At 39.0% G+C, this 26,561-nt stretch overlaps 1 protein-coding gene across 5 annotated transcripts; it reads right to left on the reverse strand.

Annotated features, from left to right (window-relative positions):
• Positions 1–17: 17 nt before the first annotated feature.
• On the reverse strand, positions 18–23,411 carry parp4 (poly (ADP-ribose) polymerase family, member 4). Of its 5 annotated transcripts, none has more exons than XM_044216822.1 (35): positions 23,275–23,411; positions 22,597–22,724; positions 21,354–21,579; positions 20,562–20,649; positions 19,915–19,993; positions 19,721–19,825; positions 18,973–19,131; positions 18,102–18,239; positions 17,765–17,932; positions 16,728–16,879; positions 16,168–16,299; positions 15,432–15,530; positions 14,906–15,089; positions 14,416–14,557; positions 12,958–13,100; positions 12,626–12,757; positions 12,098–12,184; positions 11,040–11,204; positions 10,507–10,553; positions 10,153–10,234; positions 9,407–9,544; positions 9,139–9,328; positions 8,752–8,822; positions 7,025–7,212; positions 6,531–6,630; positions 5,887–6,057; positions 5,370–5,450; positions 5,152–5,232; positions 4,968–5,063; positions 4,632–4,793; positions 3,571–4,526; positions 3,147–3,213; positions 2,254–2,356; positions 1,205–1,337; positions 18–659 (listed from the first exon to the last, which is right to left on the reverse strand). In XM_044216822.1, the coding sequence occupies exons 1-35, from the start codon at positions 23,285–23,287 to the stop codon at positions 452–454; spliced, it is 5,214 nt and encodes a 1,737-aa protein (XP_044072757.1). In that variant the 5' UTR covers positions 23,288–23,411; the 3' UTR covers positions 18–451. The 5 variants fall into 5 exon arrangements, with proteins under 5 accessions (XP_044072757.1, XP_044072756.1, XP_044072759.1 ...); XM_044216821.1 differs by having other exon boundaries at positions 4,626–4,793; XM_044216824.1 differs by having other exon boundaries at positions 4,626–4,793; positions 23,270–23,407.
• Positions 23,412–26,561: the final 3,150 nt, after the last annotated feature.

Here is a 26,561-nt window from a genome sequence, read left to right on the forward strand (position 1 = left end):
TATTATGGCACTCAAGGAACATTTTAAAAGATTTTAATTCTGTTCATGATTAGACACACAGAAACAATATCAACTACCACCATAACAAAGAACAAGTGACACTTGATAAAGCCAACTACCTAATTAGTGCAAATCTGTTGTGTGTAATTATCTTTTTTCTTTAAAGATAGTCATGAATACATGTAAAAAGACGATTAGTGTACCCAGAAACCCGTATGCATGAAGTTTAAAAAATCAGTTTACTGCAGAAAACCAACTGCATCTTGTTATTTAAGTGCATGTAAACACACTGACAGACACATTCAAATTGCTTTACATAAGGCAAAGAAATCCGTACATATCTATGTAAAAATAAATCAAAAAGATAATCTCATCCACTCAAAAAGGCAAGCAGGTATGCATTTCTCTCACTTCATCTTCTCTTCATGTTCCATCAGTCATGTTGGCCTGCTCAGGGGACCAGTAGAGGGACAGCGGTCCTCTGCAGTTTCAGACCACTGAGAGGTGAGGAGGGAGGGAGGCCTTCGTAACCTAGCAGCTGACGGGTGGAGGATTCCCAGCTCAAACCAAACTCCAGTCGGCTGTAGACACATGGGTACTGCCGGTCAGCCCAGCAAACCCAGTCCACCGCCCTCTTCACCTCCTCCCACCGCTCGGGCCTGGAAGAAAAAGTCAGTTGTTAACAAAAGACGTAGCCACTCTGGATGATTTTACAAACCTAACTGTCAGAGCAGAAAATGACAATAAATTATGAAACTTCTCCAACTGAGGAAAAAACAAACAAAAGAAAAACAAGGTTAAACCAGGAATGTATGATTTTAAGAAGTACTTATAAGGTCATTTTTGAATAAAGTGCTAATAATTGTATAGACTGCTTCCTCTTACAGATGAGTTCCTCTTCTGACAATTCAAGCTTTTATGCTTGATCTTGGATTTATCATATCTTCAGTTGACTTTTTACATCTACTGTAGGTTGTAACCCACATGATTCTAATTTAACCTCATGTGAGTAAGGCTGAGAAAGATTTGCTTCATTACCATAAGACATCACACTTCTTTTGTCCCCACATGTCCTGTTTTGAACATGTATTTTGGTTGCAGTATGTGCCTTCAAGTTTAGTCTCAGTTGATGTGTTTTCACAAATACCAAAAAACGCATTCATTTCACTATCTTCATGTTGGTTTTGTCTGGTTTTGGACAGACCTGGGCTGAGATGAGTCGTCCAGGCAGAAGAGGGTGCGGAGCAATTTGCCTTCCGCCAGCTTCTCCACCCTCATCAGCTGCAGAACCAGAAGAGTCGCCACCAGCTTCAGGATGTCTGCATGGGCCCTCACACCTACACCACACCACACACGCACACACACACACACGTTTTTAACATTGGTAGCAAATGGTGAGATCCAAAGCGCAAATCCTGGCCGAGATATCTGTAACTAGTAGCAAGGACCGGCCACAGTGAGGAAAACCGAGCAGATTTCTTCACTAATACAGAAGTTCCCAATGAAAATTGGCCACAATGACAGGACATTTGGAAAGAGATGTTACTGTTGCATTTTTAAAATGTATTTTTTTAATGGAGCACCACAAAAAAATCCCATTAACCTTCATTGTATTGGGGTGGCAGCGGAGGTCTTACTGGTGAATATCTCAAAACCTGGACAAGGCTAGATAATTCTGGGGGAAAGTTGGAAAATGTTGCTTGTGATTTGGGGGAAATGACCACTTCCTTCACTCCTTACTTGCTGACAATGCTAATAAAGTCTGTTTCAAAGCAGAGCTGTCGCATGAGAACTGACCTGTTTTCCACCATGTTTGTAGTTAATAAAAAAAGGATGTTGTTTTTCAACTCATCCTAATGATCTAAAAACAAGAGAATCTTCATGAATAAAGGTAAGACATTTTCACCTGAAGGGTCAATACAATGCAGTTGAACTCCCCAGTAGTATGCAGACCAACCTGCCCTTGGGCAATTTATGTAATTTCAATACTGTTTACATGATTATGCAATGTACTTGAGAACATTTAATGCTTGTATTTGTTTACTTTTAAGTAAAATGTTACATTTAACTTGTAATGGAGAAATTTTACATTATGGTACTTTTATTTAAGCAAATGATCTGTATATTTCTGTCTCCACTGTATGATCCCAATCTTCTAGACCCAGAAACAGATGTTAGAATTGGTAAAAATGATCTGAAATGACAAAGCGATTTCCACACTGAAGGTATGAAACAGGTTCTGAGAGTTCTCACCTAGAGAATGGATGCCCTTGCTTTTCAGGAACACGTTGGCAAAGAGTTCTACATCGACATTTATGAATTCACCCAGTTCTGTGGTTAACTCCCAGAAGCCCTCCTGCAACACACAGATAAATGTTTCAATTTTTCATTTCCTATGCAAACCAATGTCCCACTTCCCCACGGACTGCTAGTATGAAAAAGCATGCTAATAGTCAAGGACAAAAAAATATGTTTTTTTAAATCCAAGAAAGACAAAAAAACAGTACTGTAAGTTGCTTTGGACAAAAGCGTCTACTAAATGAATGCAATGTAATGCAATATGTTACACGTTATATACAGTATGATGACACTGAAATTGCTTAGTAAGAGATTGTAAGGAAAACCCTGTGGTGAAAGGAATGACATTTAATAAAAATAAACTTTCAAACTATGGCAGAACTTAACTTAAATATTGCTAAAACTGACGCAAAGCAACTGCTTTTGTAGCCCAAATTGGCTCTGCTCATGGACGCATGCTGTCAGAATACATCATTGAAACTGCTGACATTAAATCACTCACAACACTGTCTGTTAAGAAATGGTTCCAGTGTTTGAACAAAGTGCAATGCAGGCTTCGTGACAGATAGTGGTCCTAGAACAATGGGTTACAAAAAAAATAAATCAAAAAATCAAAAGATCAGAATTGATAAACCTTTCTCAAAGAAGACATTTTAACTTTCTGCAGGAAAAGCAAAGGTTTAATTTAGGCACACAAGTAAGCCAGCATACAAAATATTAGGGCCCTGGAATTGCTACACCTGAATGAAATGCAGCCATGATTTATGTTTTTAGTTTAAGCTAAGTTTAGTTTCATCTGTTCATTGGCTACATTCAAGTAGACCCAATGAAGTTTTATCATATCTTACTGAATGCTGCATCTTGAAGATCTTTGTCCATCTGAGCTTCAGTACTTCAGGATCTGCTGCCTCTCTCCTGAAACAACATGATCACAGCAGGACACTCTTAGTGAATATTGACAATGATGTGACAGCTGTTCTATATTAACAACACACATGCATCCAGAAATGTAAACATAAACACACACTTATGCTGACTTTCTTTTCCTTCCACATGCATAGATGCATACATAGGACAAATAACTTTCAGTCCATTAGTCAGTTAACATACAGATGATGTAGTCTGTTTTCATTTTTTCAACCAAAACCTTGCCACCATTTCAAATGAGTAAAGCATTTTGACAACAACAATTGATTCACAAGAATTATTATTAGGGTTTTCTAAGTTGAAGCATATCTAAATAATAATAATAATAATTGTTTTTGGACTTACTCGAAGGGTCGATGAACTGGTAAAAACAGAGGATCAGGGTGCTTCATGCCTGACGCAGGATAAGCCTTCTGCAAAGCTCGGGGGCGACTTAGACTACTATTTAAAATCCCACTCCCGAAAACAGGCTGAGGTACACCTCCATCAGGGGCAAATTCACTCTGGGCCTGACTTGCCCCAAAAGAAAAAAATGTTGGTTGAACTGCTTCAGGCATTCTTAATGAGCCTAGTGCCATCCTTTTCTTACGTGGGAATTTGTTTTCAAGTTGGTGCATCGACGGATGCAATGCATCTTTTGTTGGATAATCCCATTTAAGGGGTTGGACTTGAGGCAGAAGGGGTTCTGAAGTCCCAGAAAATTCCTCTCTAACTTTAGAGCCACTGAAACCAAAACCTGATTGTTGAACTTCAAAACTGTGTTCTCTCCTCCCCACCCCAAAGAGAGGCTTGTGTAAGCAGTGATCTCTTTTTGAATTTCTAGTGAAATCATCTGTAGAAGGTGCAGGTGCAAGTCCTGTGTAAGAGAGGATTTTCATAGAGGCAGGGGAACTATTGTTTGTGCCATAAGACTCAGCAGCCAACTGAGGCATGCCTAGATCACCACTGAGAAGATTCCTGATGTCTCTGAGCGTGGGAATTTCAGGTAAAAAGGAAGCTTGCATCCTTAAGTTCCCTGAACTTATATGTGTCACCACTGACTCACTGACTAGAACTGACTCATCATAATGGAGAGAGGGAGAGGGTTTTCTAGCTACAGGAGGAGGAGATGGGCAAGGAGGAGGAGGAGGAGGAGGAGGAGGAGGATCAAATGAGAGGCCTGGATGAACACTGAAAGTGTGCGACTCGGGTTGCGGAAGTCTGTCGCACAGATAAAATCCCACTTCTTCAGATTCCATCTCTTCATACGCCTCTTCCACACAAACATTTTCCTCATCTCTCATATAAAAAATGTCGTCTTCCTACAACAGAGAGACAAATACAGCTCATAAAAGTGTCAATTAGTAAATCACAACAAGTAAATTGGCTCTTTCCTTCCCCCCCGATTTCACAAAACTCACACACACAGTCAAATCATGGAAACAGCAATATTCAGCCTTGTCTTCATTCATTCCTTCCTCTTCACTATCCTGAGGAGAAATCCAGCTGATGTAGGGGAGGAAGTCCACATCTTCCTCTGCGATCAACTCGGGGATGTCTGTGAAGCCCTTCTCTGTTTGTTCTGAGTCCTAAAACAAGGTAGAGAAGCTTGGTTTGGTTGGGAGCTACAAAACATGATGTTACAAAACCTTAAAATCCAGGGTGTAAAGTGAGTGGGTGAGTGGGTTGGTTGCCCTGGGCAGCTACCAGATATAAATACAAATAACCTTATAAATGTGAAAGAGGCTGAAAAATGCACAAACCCTTTCCTCGATGGCCACAAAACTGGTAAACTGAGATAGGATCGAGAACTCTTTGCTTAACTCGATGATGAAGCTCTTCAACTCTGCTTTCTTCCCCTGGGAAAGAAAAAAATCCAGGTCATCCCACCAGACTGGACGTTGGTGGGTTGTTTTTGGTCTCACTCAATAACACACACAAACACACCTCATGTTCAGCTTCATTGGTATCCAGGCTTCCGTCTTCATAATCCCTGATGAGGGCCCTTGCTGTGAGCTTGTGAAGAAACTGAACACATAGATCAATAGACATCATAATCACTGCCTCATCATCCTCATGATAATGACAATCACCATCAACCTGCATCATCTATCTATCTGTCTATCTATCAGGTACTGTTGAGTCTGTTGAGTGTGAGTACTTACTGTGCCCCTGGTCTTCTGCAGCTCACTGGTTGACACCATGGTTTTGAGCTCCTGACCACTCAGGTTTCCAAGGAGGGTGGCCTGTAGCAAGTTACAAGCAACAATTATTTGAGTCTTTTTTCAAGGAAAAATGCCAAATATTTGCTGGTTTCTAGCTTCTTAAATATGAGGATTTGCTGCTTTACTGAGTTTTATATCATTGTAAATTTAATATTGTGTGTTTTTGACTAATGGTCAAAGAAAACAAGCAATTTGAAGATATCACCTTGAGCTCTGGGAAATTGTGATGGGCATTTTTCACTAGTTTCTGATATTTTATAGACAAAACAACTGATTGAAAATATTTGACATATGAATTGATTAATAATAAAAAATAATCGTTAGTTGCAGCCCTAAGTGAGATTCAGAATAATAGCCTACACACACTCACAAAAATATAAAAATATCGGCAAGCAACACAAGAAAAAATGCAATTCAGCAGTAATTCAGTTTGCAGTCATGTGTATAAAGTGCGTACCTGAGTGCAGTGCGGCACAAAGCCGTAAACCAGGGTGTGACAGTCATTAAATAGAGCATGGAGCTGCTTGGGGGCTTGCACAGGAAGGGGCGCTGTTGGATTGAACTGCTGCCACTTTACAGACACTGAACTGCAACCAGGAGACGCCATACGCTTCACCTGACATGCCACCTGCAGCCAAGACAGACAAAACAAAGGGTAAACAGATGGATCAACAGAGGTTATTTCATTCTATGTGAAAGTGTATTTGTGACATTTTATGAGTGTTGGTTGCATTAGAAATGCATTAGGATTGAAAGGGATGTCACTAAAATGGCATTGAATGCACTTCATTTGAGGGTACAATAGTACAACAATCTCTTGTACGAGGCCTATATGGAAACATCTGTATAAGTGCTGTTACATTAAGTGTGAATCATTTATTTTCATTTAGGTGCAATGGAAATGTAGTTATATCCTAATTTTGGATTCGTTTTTTCAACATAATTCATTAACAAATGAGTGCATGAGAAATTATGCAAAAATGAAAACCACAAAATGGTGACCAGTAGTAAAAACAGTTCACACAATAATTAATAGCAGAAACATAAAATCAGAATATACTGTATGATTATCTGTGATTAATTAAAGGTACGCAGTCTCACCTTCTCTGCCCAGTTGTGTTTGGTTTTTGTGTCGAAGAATTCAAAGGCTCCACCCCCTGCCTGAGACAGGGCTCTCAGCATGTGCCGATTGGCTGTCGGGCTGAAACGACAAAGAAACAGCAACACGCACCGTTAAAAAGTCTGTAATCAAAAAGAGCTCAGTGTGCAGAGTATAGTAGCTTCTACTGTACTGTAGACAAATGCTGTATATGAAAAATGTATAAATGTGTTTGTCCTTAGAGCTCAGAGAGTTTTAACCTGTCTGCACCTTTTCACCTTATAAAAGTGTCTTTCTGACTAGTGACGTTATAGATTTTAAACAGTGTCATCGACTGTAGTAGCACAGCACTCATCAACATAAACAGTAAGCTAAAAGGATGTTCTTGTGATTTGGGGCTCTGTTGGGCATTTCATGAGTGAACCTTTAACTGAGAAAATCAAAAGTCGATTTCCTCACACCAGCCGTGACCAATGACCCCTCCACCCGTTCAGACCTGAGGCCGCAGGTGAAGAGGCGGCTGTGCTGAGCGTTGTCTCTGAGCAGCTGCAAGGTGAGCTCTGGGTTCTGGATGTGGCCATCCGACAGCAGCAGCAGGTTCCTGATGCCGCGGGATGGAGGCAGCAGGCTGAGCGCTCGTAGGGGCCGCCACAGCTCAGTGCTGCCCCCTACAGGAGAGAAGTGCTGGTAGGAGAGGGAGAGGAACAGAGCTTTCAGAACACACAGGCATATGCTGCGTTCAAATCATATCATTAAACCGGAATAACGAGCAACCAAGTGGGAAAAATCATTCACATCAGTCTCCGACTCGTTATTCTGAGTCGGCGATATCTAGTATTTCCGATCTGACAACATCTCCCACTGAAACTACAGATACGTCAACAAACTCTTGGCAGAACCGCTTGCAGTTACATCAAAATCAAATCCTATACAATACACTAATACAATCAATTCAGCTAATTTCATATGAGCTATACACTTTTTGTTTGATTGTATCTGGCTTCACTTTGAAACAAACTGCTACAAAAAAGTAGCTAATTTAGGCTAATTATCTGACGTGAATACAAGGTTAGCACAAGGGCTAACCACCTTGGAATAATGTGTGAACACTCCGAAGTTGAAATAAGGGGTGTTTTTCCTGTTCTTTGGTTGGCGTCTCCCTTTGGGCCGTGGTGTGTAGCCCCCCGCCAATAACAGCGAGCAGGCTGTGAGGTCGGGACTTTATAAAAAAATAGCGACATCGTTGTCTCCTTCTCTCCTCTGTCTGTGTGTAAGTCTGTGTGTCTGTTTGGCCGAGGGGCTGGGGCTGAGCTACACTCACACACAGTGCAGAGAGGGCCACAGAGCGGACAGGATGAAGCCCTATCTTCATTAATTCTCTAGCGTGCCAACTTGTGTTTGCAAACAGCAACTGAAAAATTCTACTTATTCTGCCTTTAAGTCTCCTAAATGACTAATTAACTAAACATGACTTTTAAATTTCTTGTTTTTTTTTTAAAAACCTAGCTTTTGGATGAATTGTCCACACACACTAGGTGTGAAATTCCGATTCCGATTTGATGTTACTTTTAATATTAAATTTAAAAAAATCCTAAAAAAAATTTGCTATGAGAAACATTTTTGTCTGGTTATTTACTTTTTAAATATAATATAGCTTTGTTCAGTATGTTGTTAAAGGAATCCCTAAATTCACATAAGAAATTCACCTTACATTGGCCAGTCCATTGTTTCCTGTTTATTATACAGAATATATAGAGTGAAATAGTAAAGTTTAGTATATCTATGTATCACAGGATTAAGTTCCTTTAATGGCTGCACGGTCAGGTTGGAGCCATTTCACACAGATGAAAAATCTCTTTTGTTTACCACACAAGTGCAAAAAAAGTGTAGCACACTTTTGGTACTGCAGTAAAAATAGCCTATTATTACAGTACAGTAATACAGTAGTAGTGACTTTTGTGTAGTTAAGTTGATAAATTACAGTATATTAACTAAGGTCTGTTACATGTTACACAGTTGAACTTTAGTACTAGGTTAATAATATTAATCAATGGAAATAAACGAAGAAAAAAATAAAACATCTGCAGCCCTCTAATTTGGATTTGAAAAACAATATATGCTTGCTTCATGTCAGAGCTCTGCAGTAACATTATTCAATATTCTCTATAACAATGGCTTCCAGGTTGAACTACAGTATGAAAGAATCTGCCAGTCATAACTCACCTTGATGAACCTCTCGGCTGCCTGACGAGCTTCAACAAGCGGCTGTGCTGTCGGGAAAGTTTCTGTGTGATCTGACAGACAAAACCACAGTAGAAAGTCAGGAAAATGACTACTGACTACTGTAGTCATTAGTTACTTTTGCAAAATATTAGGTAAGATAATGATCTATGAGAAATTGATTGAACAAGTTTAAACTAAAGAGTTTGGTTTATTAAGAGGAAACTTTCATGTAAAAGGAGAGTTTGCATGGTGAAAAGTCGGGTGAAAAGCTTCCTCTTTAATGGTGAGACAGTTTCACTTTGTCTCATCTTGCCAACTTGTACTTCCTCTGTATTTTTTTAGGTCTTATCACTATATACACAAAAACATAAGAAGGATAAAACTGACCTGTGCCAAAGAAAATTACATTGAGTCTGAGGTTGTGGTCGAGGGTTTTGAGGACCTGCAGGGCGATTCTCTGGGCCATGCGGAGAGACTCTCCCTTCATGGACTCAGACGTGTCCAGCAACAGGACGACTTCATCGGATGCTGGACTGGAGTTGACGTCAAAGTCTGGATAGAAAACCAACATGCAGGCCTAGAGGAGAGAGTGACAGATGGTTAAAAAAATAAGTAACACAGAGTGAGAGAAAGAGATGAAGACAGACAGACAGACCTGGCTGTCCTTGTCAGGGTGTTTCTCAACCCACATCCTGGGCAGGTGGACCTCAGACAGAGTGACTGACAGCTGGAAACCTTCTGGACCCATGACCTCTCCTGGCAGCACGCTCACCACTGCCTTACAGTCTGTTCTCTATGGGATCACACACACAGAAAAGAAAAAAGGATAAACATGAAAAAGAGAAAATGGACTAGGGTTGTAAGTAATGATTACTTTTTTATGGATTAAACTATCAAGTATAGTTTCGATGATGTAATGACAAATCTGCATCATATCATAACTCAATCTATAGGCTTAAAATTATTTATGCAGTCTAAGCAGCAGAATAAAATAAATAAAAATAAAATACATCAAATTCTGATATGAAGAAAAGAGAAAAGCAAGCATATTCTATTGAAGCTGTAACAAGCAGATCTTTAGTATTTTGACATGGACAAAAAGATAAATCATTTCGAGATTATGTTAATTAAACATCCTCATAATTACAAATTCTCTGCTGATAAACTTCTCATTTTATCAAGTCATAATTTTAGCAAATGTGAGGTAGACAGTTAAACCCCATTAGTAGAAATATATGAAAGAGAAACATTTTTATCTTTATTTTATGGTACGCAGGTTGTGCAAAGTGACACAGCTTCAGTACCAAAACTCCAAACATTTTCTAGAACTTAATTCCTTGATCCATTTTTATATTAAGGCATTCAACATATTCAACACAATAAATGTTTAAATCAAATTACCTTAATCTTGACTTTGTGAGTGATGCACTTCAGGCTGGAGATCTCATAGGGCATCTCAATTGACATATCCAGGGTGAACTCTCTGAGGGAAAAAAAACAACACATTGAACATAGCCTCTAGCTGCACACGCTGGAGTAGGCATTAGAAAAAACAATATAGAGAAGGACAACACACTTTTTTGTCCAAATGTTTTACTTGACAAATGACAGATGAGCCACAATAGATCCACTGCTTCACCACACTACACCACTGAACATTCAGCATTAAAGGAGTCAGATTTCAGGGATCTAATGGGTTCAAAATTACGTTAAACACAAATTGCATTAAAATAGTCAAAACATAACATAACTCACCTCGTACTTGCTGCCTCATCAGTCACACACACCTTCTCCACAGTGACCTGTTGAGCAATGGAAAACAAACAAAAACACGAGAACACCAGCCATTTTACTTTCAATGCTGAGCCCCTCACATACTATGATATCCTTGCCTTTCCTCTAAACTCCATACGAAATTCAAGCAGGTGGGGACAGTCTAGCACTAGCCAAGACAGAAAGACACAAGCCTGATGCAGCAAAATAAATAAACAAAAACACTTGGCCTCGGTTTATAATTTCTCCTGTGATGAATGGTTCATGCAAAAGTAAGTTAGCTTGGTGATAGCAAACTAAACATTAAATTGAAGACCAAACACTGCAGGCAAGTCCCGCTATGTTTGATATGTGTTGCTACCTAATACATTTCATTGACTAAAAAACACTACCAAAAGGAAAATAAGGAGCAGAAATTAAAGAAATCACAGTGATGCAAATACACTTTGTTTTCTTGCTGTTTTGCTCCTTTTTTTTTTAGGTTTTGTCAGACCTCCTGTCCAGGTTCTCCTTACTTGTGTGGTCTGGTTGAGCGCTGCACTCTCCTGCCATGGAGCCACACTCCCAGGCAGGGAGAAGAGAATACTCCCGTCCCTGACGATCAGCTCAGACACAAAGGTAACTTTAATGAGGACAGTTGCATCAGGTGGCAGATTGCCCACACTGATGGTGAACACATCCTGCAGTGAGTACAAAAATAACATGACAACCAGTGTAGAGAAATAGAGTTGCGAAGAGAGAGGAGCTATTTCAGGCACCCCTGGTTCCACAAGTAAATTTCATTTATTTTTCCCATAGACAATGTATGTGACTCACAGCTGGAGCTCCTCTACGCCTTGGATTGGCATGAAACTCTCCAGGTTAAATCATCAGTCCAAAATTTTAACAACTGCGTTAGAAAATACCTGGTCCTTTGATACAAAGTAGACGGTACAAGCTTGTGTACATAAAAATTTCAGAAGTTAACGAAGTTAACTACGACTCCCACGGTGCATTTCGGCAAGAAACATCCAATCACTAAACATAAAATTCTGTCATGTGCGCCGCCAACAGCGGGTGGAAGCTAACGATTATGCTGTTGAAAAAAATGATTTTATAATCTGCAGCTTAAGTCAGTTCAGTTTCAATTTTGGGGTCAACTTTGGTTGAATTCAGCAACTATGGCGCCGGGTTTTGTTGCAACAACAAAGCGTTTTGAATTGGCCACCGCTCTGATTCGCGCCTCTGACTGGATTCTTCTCCATGGCAATGGCCGCTGAGGCTCATGGGTATTGTAGTATTTCTAGCAAAAGGACAGTAACATTGAAGATATTGTTGAAAGAAAAAAATTAAATGGGAATACAGAATGGAGAAAAACACTTACGGAAGCAGCGGTTTCCACTTCACAACTCTAAACACTTTTATGTATCAATTTAATTATTTGATGACATTAATGAAATGCTGTGAAAAGGGTTATAAAATATTCTGATATACTGATTGTGCAGTCTAATATTTTAGGATTGGAAATAGCTAAACTTAGAGCTTGAATCAGCACAATGATATGTGTTTGGTTGAGTGCAGATTGTGGACATACAGGGGCGTCCTGGTCCATGAGGTAGGCTCCATGACCTTTCTCAATAGCCTGCCTGTACTCCTTGCGAGCCTCCTCTTTTTCCTTCACCTGAGTTCCAAACACACATGAAAAAACAAAGTTAAATTGGTTTAGCAAAGAATCCATAATGTTAGTTTTATCCTTTGTGTTGTACTGGTGGGTGAAAATGTATCCAATCACTGAGCAGTGAATCAGAAAAGAGCAGCCTGTCAAAAGTTGCTCACAATGTGTACAAGCACCAAAGATGAGAAAGAAATCCAAAACTTTGTACTGTACATCTGGATCAAATGGACGCAAATTCCAAATGCAAACTTTTGAATCTGGCTTTCATGAGAATATCAAACTGAACTTTTTCAATTTCCTTTGTGTCATTTACAGAAGGGAGCAAACTGCTGGGAATAAAGATAAATAATAAAGAATAACATATTAGATAATAAAGAAATACTGTAACTGGAGGTAAAAAAAATAGTAAAAAAAAGAAATGTTGATAAGAAAGTAGAGTTAGGTTACCTGTCCCACCACATGTTTCCCATTGATGAAAGCTTCAAATCCACACACTGCTGCAGAATCATCCAACGGGAAGACATACTTTGCCTCAATGGGCGCAGAACTTAGATTGGTGTATTTTTGGAAAATGATGACCTAAAAGAGGACAGAGGAGAGGGCAGATTTCAAGGACGGATGAGAGACATATACTGTCAGCGCTTTATTTGAGATATGAGCCAGTAAACTCAGCAGTCAGTTTTTTTAGGAGGTTGAATAAAATCCCCCATCGAGCTGTCATCAACCTAACACACAAAAAAATAAATAAAGAAAAAACTCAATGAGCTGTCTTTTTTCACCTGAGAGAGCAGATCCATCAGTTTGCACTTCACGTGGACAGCCTGCAGAGGGAGCTGCTGACCGGAGCTGTCCAGCAGTCCAGCTGTCACACCCTCCAGTGGGTTTTTAATGCTTTCAACCCCGTCATCCTCCGAACCGAGCTCTACACACACGCACACACACCAAAACATACACAAAATCCTTGTTTTCTGCATTGCAATCACAACAATACAGGACATCTCTTTAAAATCTCTTTCAAAAACAAGTTTAACAAATTACAAGTAAACTAAAAAAATGTAAAACCAAGTATTTCATTGAATGAATGTGAAAATAAAACCCGAGTCTGTATTACTTAAAGTAATTATCATTGATAAAACATAACACCTTGAAATTATTATTTTTTTTTAAAGTGACTCAAGACTCAAAACACCCCTTAACTGACAGTACATTGTATTCCATTTACTTTCATAATTACCATTTATGTATGCTGATTTTAGTACAGTATGTTTTTTTTTCATGCTTCATAGTGTATATAGTAAAAGCTACGTGGAATCAATAAAGGTTTTCTTATCTTATTCCATAATAATCCACATAATTTACAACATCTAAAGACTTTCAGTCATTCTTGAGGAAGGCTTTAACTTCAGTTACTTCTGCATGGAAATGTGATGAATTATAATGACTTGCTTTGATGTGATGGTTAGCAAGACAAAACGCTGTCTCTGGTGATGATAACTGACTATGTCTTTGGAAATATGGGATTGCCTCCTTAGGCAAATTTCAGGGTGTCATAGTTTTAAATGACACAGTAGACTGTGCTGCAGTAGGTTTGCCACATTTAGGCTTTTAAAGGCCAATAATGATATAGATATCTTGAAACAGAAACCACTGATAGCCAAACCTTGATCATTGCAAGGCCAAAACACTGTGGAGATTCTGTCTCCTTGCCCATGTATTTCCCGTGTGTGTCTCTGCTGTGTGACCCCTGTAATTAAATGTCCCTGTAAATCCCGTATTTTGTATAATTCTGTATAAATTCTGTATGTCTTACTTGTTTGTACTATGTTTGCACTGACTGTGGAAAAGAATTTCGTCATTGAGGACAAATAAACTATCTATCTATCTAATCAGAACGGTCCTCTCATTGGGATGGAAAAGCCTTTGAAACAGCATTTAGACACTAAACACGAAAACTAAAACTCTGCTAAAACGTTTCTGTGGTCTGAAGTAAAGTACTCCACACTTAAGCTGAGTGGACCAGAAAATTGCACTTTGATGGTATTTCAACACAATTTTGACTTCATCAAAGTGCTTTAAGAGCCGAAGAAGTCAGATAATTTTTTCAATCATGTAATCTCTCAACTGAAAAGAAAACACAACAATCGCCACCAACACTATGGTGTGTAACATCAGAATTTCATTTTTAAACTGCTAACTCTTAGGAGAACTATACTTTGAAATATTTTGCAGGTGCTCACCTTGGTCAGAAGATGGCAGACTAGGCTCAGCTGAGGTGTCGATGGCAGGACTGAACTCTTTCAGTTGGTCTCCCTCGATGCTGAACTGAACCACGTACTTCAGTTTCACCTGATCAGGACTGTACACCACATATTCATCATCCTGGAGCACAAGTATAATTATACATGTTAAGAGGCATAGACGAAGAGGCATGTATACAGGCATAGACGTATTGATGTGTTACTGCAACATAATGTAGAACAAGAAAACATTTTTTTTTTTGCCTGTACATACATGCTTTTATTCCAGTTTTTAATGAAGTTAAAACTCTTAACTTTGTGTTCAAGTGTTCCAAATCAGAATTGAAAAATCAATTTGATTGGTCATCATGATAAACAACCGATCTGTGTCCCATATTAGGAATGAAAATCAGTTTAGGGACACTTCGTGTAGAGGAAGGCCCTTGTTCTATTTATCTTTCTATCTACATTCACACTCAAACACTCCTACCTCAAACTCAGAGTGAGTGTTAGGGGTGCGGCGGACCCCGTGCACGCTGTGGTGTCCTTCAGGAGCCTGGGTCAGTGTGAGGTCTTTCTTGTTGACGTCCCTGCACCGTCCCAATGCCACATCACACACCAACAGCAGCCGAGAGCCATCTGTCTCACTGGGCTTGGAGTATTTCAAACTGGTGCTGTGGATGGAGGACAAAAGACATGCTTACTAAAGATGACTGTGTTGTTGCCATCTGGGTTCCCAGATAATGTAACTGAGGACTGCAGGCTCACTAGTGCAATATTAGCTTTCTTAAAATGTATTTTCAAAGACATGCTTTTGAAATTATTTTGGGCTTACTTTGTTTCTTATGATTTAAGGCAATACAAGAGTAACTTGTTAAGTTCAAGTTAAGGACAAGTTAACTCATATGTCTCATGTTAGTGGACCCATTTTTGTATGGGTAAGTTGGTGTTATATGTCAAAACAAGTTGACAATTTTTACAGAATAAACCTTGTCAATTTCAGATTTTCTACTAACCTGATGGCATCACTAAAGTAGATTCCACTGCCCAGATTACCAACATCTGTTCTCTCTATCCCATGATGCTCCACTCCAACACGGGGCAGCAGCAGACCACTGAAGAGAAAGTGAAAATACCGAGTTACAAAATAAAAGTCCATGTAAGATTTCTTAATTGTTCAGTTGAAGATGTAGACCTGCACAATAGTGTAACTGTCAGGCTGTCAGCATTACTATGCAGAATATTGATTAACTGATTTAAATTGTGTATATGCTAAGAAGTGAGCTATTATATAAATCTGTCACTACATCCAGTATTTTTGCAGTCTCAGCTCCAAATAGCACTAGAGGGTTACTACTTGAAAATGTATTTATTCATCCATAATCCCTGTAGAGTGAAAGCTGCACTTAATCAAACTTACAGCCAATGACCTGGGTAGTCTATAACTTAATTTTTTTTTTTAAATAAACCCAAAAGAATATATTATGTTCCTCTGGTGGTGTACTGGCTTTTGAAATCTCAGGATGCTCAATTAGTTAAAATGGGAGGCTCTTCTTCAGTGCAATCCCACTGTGTGTTTTAGGCAAAAAGAAAATAGGTCAATTTTTACCACCAAAATTTTCTATACAATATGTAAACAAATACAGATATTATTAGATACATGATATTACAAATATATATTCAATAAATGGTAAGACATTTTTATCATGAAAATTCTAGTATTCTAGTGTATTTGTGTGTGTGTGATCTCACCGAGACAGGACTCCCACAAAGTTGCGGGGGCTGGAGGAATGGAGGAGGGGCTTAATGTTCCCGAGCTCGCTCTTAAACGTCTGAAGCTCCACCCCTCTGCTGACACGCAGAACCTGTTGGATCTGCACCTTGCTGCAAAGCACAGATGGAAACATGGGCACTAAGGCTTACTACTATTTACAACAAATGGATTGAATGGCACGTCCCTGTGACTTTATATAAAGCCTTTGGTAAATAATGTACTATCTGTATTTCCTATGTCTTGAGAAGAGGAAAGGCTAATTAAGCTAAAACTGCATTATATACCTCCAAACACTCTTTGAACATTTACTGGGTTCTTTATTAGATTGTGTGACAACTGTGGTATTTGCTGGTAGATTTGTGACAATAAATGGCCTTAAATAGGAACACAATTAACAGGTGGTGTGCATTTATACCAGCAACAGGTTTTGTGAAAAGCAGTGTGTGTTATTGGGGTTAGAAGCACTGTATCACTGCAAATGGGTTCTGCTTTCCACCAGAATATCGGACATACAAGCATTTCTGAGGCGGTGCGCTACCTGTCCTGCAGCAGAGAGGTCACAGCCTGAAACTCGGAGCTGCTGGAGGGAACCGTCTCAATGCTGCATCTCAGAGCACGGTACTTCCCCAGACAGGAAGGCATTGGGCTTCTCAGAGTCATCTCACTCACGTTCAGAACATCTCTGATTAACTTGACAAAGAGAAATGATCGTGTATATGTTAACCTGGATATGCGCAGGGGACAGTGGTGACTTGGGTTTATGAATGTGAGTATGTGGGGCCTCAAACAATACATTTTTTGCATTTATCATATATCAATATTTTGTGGTCAAACAGTAAAAGTGTGCTATTGTGCTACACTCTAGAATTGTTTACAACAAAATAAGCCAAATGAGTTCATATCATTTGATAATAACAGAGGTTTTAATTACCATACAATAATTTCAATTAACACAAATCCAAATATTTAAAATTTTAATGCATGTACATTCTCTTAAACTTCAAATGTTGAAGAACTAAATGGCTTTAGAAGCCCAAGAGGTCAGAGAAAATTTTCAAGCATGTCATCCCTCAACTGAAAAGAAAACATGACAATCACCTCAAACAATGTGGTAGTTTAACAATATCAGATTTTAATCTTATCTAAACTGCCACGCCTTAGTGTGTGTTTAAGAGTATTTATCAGCGTTAATCAGACACACCATTCTACCTACTAATTGTATACAGTATATACTATATGCTAATTGTCTTAGTATACTGTTTTTGTAGTTAGTTTACAAAAAACCCAATATACTTAAATGTGTTATACTAAGAAGGAATGATACAATATGTATGAGTATGTTGAGTATGCTTAATTTGGTCATTTTTTCCAGTGTGAACACACCACAGACTCAAAACCCTTAGATTTAGTGTGTAGCATGGATGTAAGATACAGCTAGCGTGTGTGCACATGACAGACCTTTTAAAACATGAGTGTTTGGTTCTTTATGTCTATATGTCTGTTATGTGTATCTGTCATAGTGCATGTACTCGTATCCACGTGTTCGTGTTTGTGCATCTGCGTATGTTGTGTTACCTGACAGAGGTCCAGTTTCTGAGAGATGAGCTTGGCATTGGGAAGAAACTGGGGCGCTTGGTGTGGTAGCAGCGTGTAAACCTCAGCCATGAGAGACGCCGCCTCAGTATGATTTGCCTCCCTCAGCTTCCTCTGAGCTTGAAGCAACAAGCCCTCCACCCTGCTCACCTACACACACACACACAAGACATGGAGCACAAGTGCAATTCGAATGAGATTCATGATTAGAAAGTCTTTCCTGAAAGGTGAAACAAACAACAGGCTGATGGGACAGCTGATGTTGTTTTCAGTAGTTTGACAGCAGACTGAGATTTTGCAGAACAATCCAAAACCTTACATCATTGAGGCTGAGCTTATCGATCGAAACCCTGAGGATGTTGCCAAGGCAGCCCAGGGCCTCGGTCCACAGCAGCTCCACAAATACGCCCACTTCCTGTGATAAGCTTCCTGTGTTCAGCTTCTCCTCCAGCAGCAGCTGCCAGTCAAACAAGGCAAATGAAAATGAACTGATCAGTTCATTAGATTCGGCTAGACAAATGTCCAGCAGCAGTGACTCCTAAGGCTTCAGATATAATAACACAATTTCTAGCTCAAAATCCTGCTAACTAAGATATTATTGATGTGTATCAGAAATACCTCAGAACATGTGTGCAGCGCATACTGTAAACCTTATATTTTTTATTTTAGGGTCAAAGAAACACTGACATTCTGGTATATTTTGATGGGTTGCTTTTAAAGTTGGTGATCTAGTATGTGATGCTTACTAAGGCTACCACAATATCAATATAGTTAGTCACAGATATGCAAACCTCAAGACAATTAGGTAGTGTAATGTATTATTAGAATTTGTATTGTATTTTTTATTACGGTGACTATTATTATATTATATAATAGATCATTATCAACCTTAAATATACACTATATACTATTAATGTGTCATATTATCAGGAAATTTTGTAAATTAACTGACTGGGCATGAATTATTGAAAAAAAAATACAGCTACTTGAACACGTGATGATAAAATTATGCAATTATGCTAAAAAATACAATGCCTTGCAGCAAACCAGGGAACTGCATTCTAAGTTACAGTACAGTACCCTTCTCATAATTGCCTGCAGCTTTATTTTTCTTGCTTTGGAAAAGGACTGTCAGCAAAATGTGTAAACTACTACTATTACTAAAGTAATGTGCAGAGAGTGTGTCGGACCTGCTGGAGGGGGGCGGAACCCAGGTCCTGGGCCTGCGGAGGGATGTTGCTCCTCAGCTGCAGACCAGTAGCCTGCAGGGTCTCTATCAGGGCCTTGTACACCTCCAGAGCTTCCTCTGAGGTGGACAGAAACACCAGCATATCCCTCACCGCCGCCTTCTGTTAGCACAAACACAGGTATGTGTTTTTCTGTTTTCCCAACAAGTTAACCTTCTATCCAAGTCTGACTTGAGTCCCAAATTTTGATTAGTTGTTACTCTGATGGGGCTAAAAATGGATGACTCTTACTTGAGAACCTGGGTGATCTGGTCTCATTGGACAGTTTAGTGTCTTATGATGGTCTAAATGCGGTCTCAGAGGCTTTTTCAAACTGATGAGGAAATTCTGAATACTTGTGCTTACACTATTTTGGTATACAAATTGAAACAAAAACCTTACAATTCCACATGGGTTGAACAATACTGAAAATACCTTTTAACTTCAGTTTACTTCTACAGCATAATACAATGAACATCACAGGAAATTATTACAACAAACACAAACAGCACAATATATATAGACACATATATATATATATATATATATATATATATATATATATATATATATATATATATATATATGACTGAAATTACGTTTTGTTTGTTTTCAAAATCGAGCTCACAAAATTATTATATTTCCCAATTGCTAACATGTCATCTGTGAGCTGACATGCAGTACAAGCAGTAATATACAAAAGACTTCATACCTTGGCTGCTACATCATCCTTCCAGTACCTGACCACACGGTACTGCCGTCCTTTCTCTCCTTTGAAACTCTGCAGCTCCAGCACACACCAGGTGTTGCTATTTATCTTGAGAGAAATGTATATTATTAATAATAGTAATTCTAGTACTACTGTAATGGCAGTGGTAGTAAGCTAAAATTAAATTGCAGCTTTACCTTTTCAAAAATCGAATACTTGGCCACTTGAAAATTATCCGGATACGTTGGAAGATCAGAATCAGTTTCAGTATAATGTCTGTGAAAATTTAACAATTGAAGACAAAAATGCAAAGATCAATGACATTTTATTTATTTTATTTGGGAATACGTTTTTCTGCAGAAATGCTTATGAAAACTAAATGTTGACTTAGTTTTTAAACTCTTGTAGTGTGTTTTCTCCAGTTGTTTCTACCACCATGTGACAAAGGTATGTGATAATATGGTTATTCTACCAGAGGTGTGTGGGTGAAGAAAAGGAAGGAAAATTATCCATTTTCTTTTGAAAATTATTCTTATGGTGGGCTGCCTGTGAGTGTGTGAAAGCTACTCTCTTTAGTATTATAATAAGTCTATAATAAGTCTTATAATACGTCTTTGACTGAAGGAGCAGGGAATACTCAAAGATATACAGGAATAGGCTGTCAATCAGCTTCATAAAGGCCTCATCTGTCTATGCCAAAAGTGTCACACTATATTTACGATGCCAAATAAATGCTTTAACCATCTTTAAAATTAATAAGATTTTGTTGTATGGCATTGTCTCCTAATCCCCAGTGTTAATATAACACACTACTGTGCATGTCCAGGATGATCGTTGTTCACACCTGAACTTTCCCAGGACGTTTCCGCTCCTCTCCGGACTCTTTGCCCTCTGAGGCGCGCCAACTGCTTTGCTTGTTGGTACTTTGGACACTACAATGCACAAGGCAGAACACATATACATTAATAACACACCCAACCTCTGGTATGCATTTAAACACACAGGCTATGTAAGCGAGGTGACATATGGATTCCTGAGAAGGATCATGAGTCACTGTGTTGGAAATGGGTGGAGTTCTGATTTCTGGTTCAGCCTGTCTGTCCTCTGTAACTGGCTGACACAGTACAAACAAAGTGAATGATTAGCATTTTACATTGCCACATCTCTGATTGCACAAACAGTGTACAAACCCACACTGCATAATCTGCACATTTTAAAACAACCCAACTTTAATTTTTAATTTATTTTAAAGTTCGATACATAAAAAGATAAATAACGAGCATTTACAAATATCAGGGTTAGGGGTAGGCGTGCTGCAGTAACAGGGATCAATAAAGCTCGGATTTGCATAGCCCTGTAGCCACCGACAGTTTAGTTTTGGAGCCAGCGTTGGTGATGTCCTTTTCTTTGGAGTTTGGTAAGTTTACTTTGAGTTTGGCGCTATTTTCCTTTGCCTATCCAACCATAGCAGCCATTGCTACTCATGCTAACTAGCCAATTTTTCTATTTACTACAAACAAACGAGAAATGTAAAATTTAAGATGCATCCATTAGTGAATTTTAAAGACTTCCTGGATCGAGATTGATCAATATCTATGTGCTTTTTGGAAACAATTACTGCTTATAAGAATAATACCTTGATGCAAGAGTGGGCTTTGCCTCTGTGAGAAGAGAGGAAGAGGAGGTGAAAAAGTGGAGAGAGAGGAAGTATCCAGCTTGTATTCATCCACAGGCAGAAGAACTCCTCTCTGCAGACAGCTGTACACATAATCCACCCCGACCACGGGCGTTTGGTATTTTTGAATGCTACGCAGCCTGTTGGTGCTCAGGTTGGACACATCACTGGTCACTACCAGAGAGCACTGTGGGAAATGAAGGCAGAAATCAGAAAGCAAGTTGTGATTTTTGTTACTGTATATGAACATATCCAACGCGCAGAAGTGCCCTGGAATCAGACAAAATCTAGGAGGCAGCAGCATGCATTGCTGCCATGGTGTCTTACTGACATACAGAATAATCATGAATGCTGAATCTACATTAATAGTACATTGAAGAAGGATATCACCGCCAGAGAGTCAGCTCCACCCCACAATGTCACTGGCCTGATCCGTAAGGCCAGTGACATTGTGGGGCTGGAGCTGGACTCTCTGGCGGTGGTGTCAGAGAGGAGGATGCTGGCCAAACATGCCATCTTGGACAGTGTCTCCCACCCTCTCCATGACGTGCTGTTCAAGCAAAAGAGCACCTTCAGCGGAAGACTCATCCCCCCACAATGCACCACAGAGCGCCACAGGAAGTCATTCCTGCCTGTGGCCATCAAACTCTTTAACTCCTCCCTCTAAGGGTTAGTCTGTATGACCCTAGGTCACTAAACTGGACATTGATCTTTACATCTCCGCCATAATTGAATAATTGTGCAATATTCTGTGTACTACTCCCATGCAATATTAGTTTTCCCATGTTAGTTTTTCCTATTTATTGTTATTGATATTATATACCTCTATTACTCTCAACAGTACATGCACCTCTGCTTATTACTTATTACTTATTTTGTTACATTGTATTATTATACTGTACTATCATCATCAACCGGTAAGCCCACTTGGTACTCGACACTTAGTTTATCTTATACTTATACCCACCCGGTACCTAATTTATTCTCTGACCTGTTTTTATAGTGTTTTTATAGTGTATCATATTGTTTGCTAGTACTTTCTGCTGTGTGAACTGACGTAAAGGCAAGCTACTGTAACAAAGAGTTTCCCTACGGAGATCAATAAAGTATTTCTGATTCTGATATTTAGTTTTTAATAAAAGGCCTTAACCAGCCTGATATCTCTGCAAACAGTCATGCCTGGTACTAAGGAACATCCTCTGACCTCTTTATTGACCACAAACAAAATGTGGCCTCCATTCTCTGTTACTGCTGACTTCAGCTTCTTCTTCTCCGTGTAGGGCAAATTCCTCAGCTCCAAAAGCACAGAGCAGTTCTCAAACACAGCCATGCCTGTCAGGAGTGGACACACCCAAAGAAGTTAAATTTAAATAAATAATGCACACACCTAAAAGAGGATTGCTGGGAAACAAATACGGAAGTAAATCCACAGAACTACGCTGTACAACAGCCGAAAGGAAAAGAAGAAGACGCTGTACAACAAAAAAAAAAAGTGCAAAACAGGCCACGATGTGAAAGTATCTGAATAAAAATGTAACTTATAACGATACAATCACATCGGGGTGCACTGGAAACAGCATAACTGTACATAGGCCTAAATATAGGCCTATGTACAGTTATGTACATGTTTTCGACGTATATTTTTCATATAACGACTATGGAAAAAAATAAAGACACAAAACAATCAGAATTAAACAATTCAGAAAGTAAGCAAGAAAGTGAAGGTGTCCCAAAATGTCGAATGAAATGTTTGATATGCATTTTAAAAATCATTTGGATAATTGTACAAATTAACAACATAGTAACAGCTATTAGCTAACGTTAGATGAGACGTAAGGTTATCTAACGTCTGGTTAAATAAAGAAACTGAGGTTTACTTTACTGTTAACATTCATGCGATACTTCTGCAGGTTGCTGTCAGAAAGTAAAAGCTGACGTTAGTTCTTGTATCAGACGAAGCACTGAAAAACACAGACTACTTCTGTCAGGTTAGCATAAAGCTAGCAGCGGAATCGTGTCGTCTTCCGGTGCGTGTGTTCATGTTTTCAAAATAAAGGTCGCGACGTCAACGTGAAATGAAGGATCTTTCACAATAAACTCCCTCGCTATCATAATGAACAACCAGTGGTGAAAGAAGTTCTCAGATATTTCACTTAAGTAAAAATAGCGGTGCCAAAGGGTATACATACTCTTCTTCTTTTCCTTTCGGCTGTTCCCTTTCAGGGGTCGCCACAGCGAATCATGTGCCTCCATCTAACCCTGTCCTCTGCATCCTCTTCACTCACACCAGTTAACTTCATGTCCTCTCTCACTACATCCATAAATGTCCTCTTTGGTCTTCCTCTAGACCTCCTGCCTGGCAGCTCCAACCTCAGCATCCTTCTACCAATATATTCACTGTGTCTCCTCTGAACATGTCCAAACCACCTCAATCTGGCCGCTCTGACTTTATCTCCGAAACATCTAACATGAGCTGTCCCTCTGATGTCCTCGTTCCTGATCCTGTCCATCCTCGTCACTCCCAAAGAGAACCTCGACATCTTAAGCTCTGCTACCTCCAGCTCTGCCTCTTGTCTTTTCTTCAGTGCCGCTGTCTCTAAGCTGTACAACATCGCTGGTCTCACCACCGTCTTGAACACCTTTCCTTTCATTCTTGCTGATACTCTTTTATCACACAACACACCTGACACTTTTCTCCACCCGTTCCAACCTGCTTGCACTCGCCTCTTCACCTCTTTTCCAAGGTCTCCATTGCTCTGAACTGTTGACCCTAAGTACTTAAAGTCCTGCACCTTCTTCACCTCTGCTCCCTGTAACCTCACCGTTCCACCTGGGTCCCTCTCATTGACACACATGTATTCTGTCTTACTGCGGCTAAGCTTCATTCCTCTGTTTTCCAGAGCAGACCTCCATCTCTCTAGATTTTCCTCCACCTGCTCCCTGCTCTCACTACAAATCACAATGTCATCCGCAAACATCATAGTCCATGGAGATTCCTGTCTAACCTCATCTGTCAGCCCGTCCATCACCAGAGCAAACAAGAAGGGGCTCAGAAAAGCCATGCATTTAAAAAATTCTACTTAAATAAAAATACAAAAGTATTGGCATCAAAATATACTTGAAGTACCAAAAGTAAAAGTAGAGTGGTCCATTTCAGAATTATTTATATTATATCACTGGATTATAATTATTGATGCATTAAGCATCACTTTAATGATGCAGCTGGTAAACTTATCTTAACCTATAATAATGCATCATAATACATATTTGTTGATTATGTTTTGTATTATTAGAATCTGCAAAGTAACTAGTAACTAAAGTTATCAATTAAATGAAGTGGAGGTAGAAGACAATGTTTGCCTCCGAAATGGAGTAGAAGTATAAAGTAGCATAAAATGGAAATACTCAAGCAAAGTACAAGTATCTCAAAATTATACTTAAGTACAGTACTTGAATAAACGTACTTGAAGTAGTTGAATGCATCAGAAATCCTTCTGTTGTTTGTACTTTAAAACTGAATTAAATTCATTTAACTTTCATAAAGTGTCAAAGTGTCAGTGACACTTTGACACTTTATGAAAGTGTCAGTGACACTTTCATAAAGTGTCAAAATTCTCTACCATCAAGTAAAACAGTGTCTGTCTCCCTTACTGATAACACACTGATGATCCATCACTGCATAATGTCCAAGCGGCTGTTTCAGCAAAAGATAGCCTCCATTAAAATTAAGTAGCATGTCCCAAAAGTTGTGCATCTAGCAGCTAAAGACCCAGATGTTTTTTTCAGGGATTCTTTTTTTGAGGGGTTTGTGGAGTCCAAAACAGAGCCAAAAAGAGCACGATGATTGGACAGCTTTATAAACTTGTGCTATGATGGTGGCTGTGTATCTGTCAGCTTGTTATGATGTTTTCTGTCCTCCAGTGCCCAAAAAGTGATTAATGCAACTTCATATTGCAGAGTTGGATTTTGATTGTCAGCAGTAGTATCTCTTTCATGCTTGGTGAAGTAATTTGATATCTACATGGAAATATTGCTTGATGCAGCTATAAAACTAATAAGGTAAAAAAAAAAAACAGTTTACTGATCTGGGTAACATTGCTAAGTAACCCCTTTTAATTTATTTTAGTTTTGTTTCGATAAGAGTTCAGATTAAACAATGCGTAACTGCCCCTTTGTTGTCATGCAAGCAAAGTTGTGTATATTGAAAAAGAAGGAGTTCTGGTTAGAATATAAATAAAAATATAGATGATGAGATGATGAGAAAGAGAAAAATATAGACTTCTTTTCAAATTTATTCCATCTGAGGACCCTTTTCTGTCTGGCTTTTACATTGAAAGAAAATTCACAAGAGTGGAAGTAGTCTCACTGTCAGTTACATGTGACTTGACAGAGTTAGTCAGTGGCTGACTTCCTGGGTCAAAGCAAACACAAATTGCAGTTATCCACATGGGCTGCTTTATTTATAGCACAGCCAAAGGGCCATGCTGCCCTCCTCTGGATGAAGAGTTGGACTACAAACAAAAACGGTATGGAACCCTAAATATGTATGTATTGCCCAGAATAATTAGTGGTGGACAGTGAGCAGCTGCAGTGAACCAGTTGTATGTGTGTGGTCTGGTATGTAAATTAGAATGCTGCTTCTTGCTATTTGAACCAACATCCTCAGATTTTAAACCAGCACTGGTTCTTATTTGTTTGTTCTTGTTATTTATTTAGACAAAATTTCCCATAAAGATGTGATATTTGGAGTGGATAAATACTTTAACATATTGTAAATAGAAAACAGTAAATACTGGATATACACTGTGTTATACCATTTTTACAACAATACCACACTACATTTTTACCCCAAAGATCTACCCTAAAACAAAAAAAGGAATATTTTAAATGATTCAAAGACAGGTACATGCACCAGTGGAAACTGAAGTTTCCAGTTTGAACGTCTCCTCAAATCTAAAAATCTAATTTTATCTTTCTTTCTAAACAGCGGCAAAAGCACTTTCTCTGTCAGAGACAGGAGACACTGAGGTCATAACCAAACCCAGTTAGTAACACAAAACCAAAGAGCTCTGCGGCAACCTGAACCAGCTGCAGCGGTCTAAAATGAAATAATCTGAAATCCAACGATGGGAACACAAAGTTGGCCAAAGCTTTGATTCAGATACCAAG

This window comes from Siniperca chuatsi, linkage group LG12, assembly GCF_020085105.1.
Source record: "Siniperca chuatsi isolate FFG_IHB_CAS linkage group LG12, ASM2008510v1, whole genome shotgun sequence".
Taxonomy (NCBI): domain Eukaryota; kingdom Metazoa; phylum Chordata; class Actinopteri; order Centrarchiformes; family Sinipercidae; genus Siniperca; species Siniperca chuatsi.

Excerpts from the sequence above, each read along its gene's own strand:
- parp4 (XM_044216821.1), bottom strand. Across the intron at positions 21,580-22,596 it reads TGTTTGTGGTCAATAAAGAG|TGCTCTCTGGTAGTGACCAG; the intron begins GTCAGAGGATGT and ends CATTTCCCACAG. Across the intron at positions 13,101-14,415 it reads TCTGCCATCTTCTGACCAAG|AGCTCGGTTCGGAGGATGAC; the intron begins GTGAGCACCTGC and ends GCGTGTGTGTAG.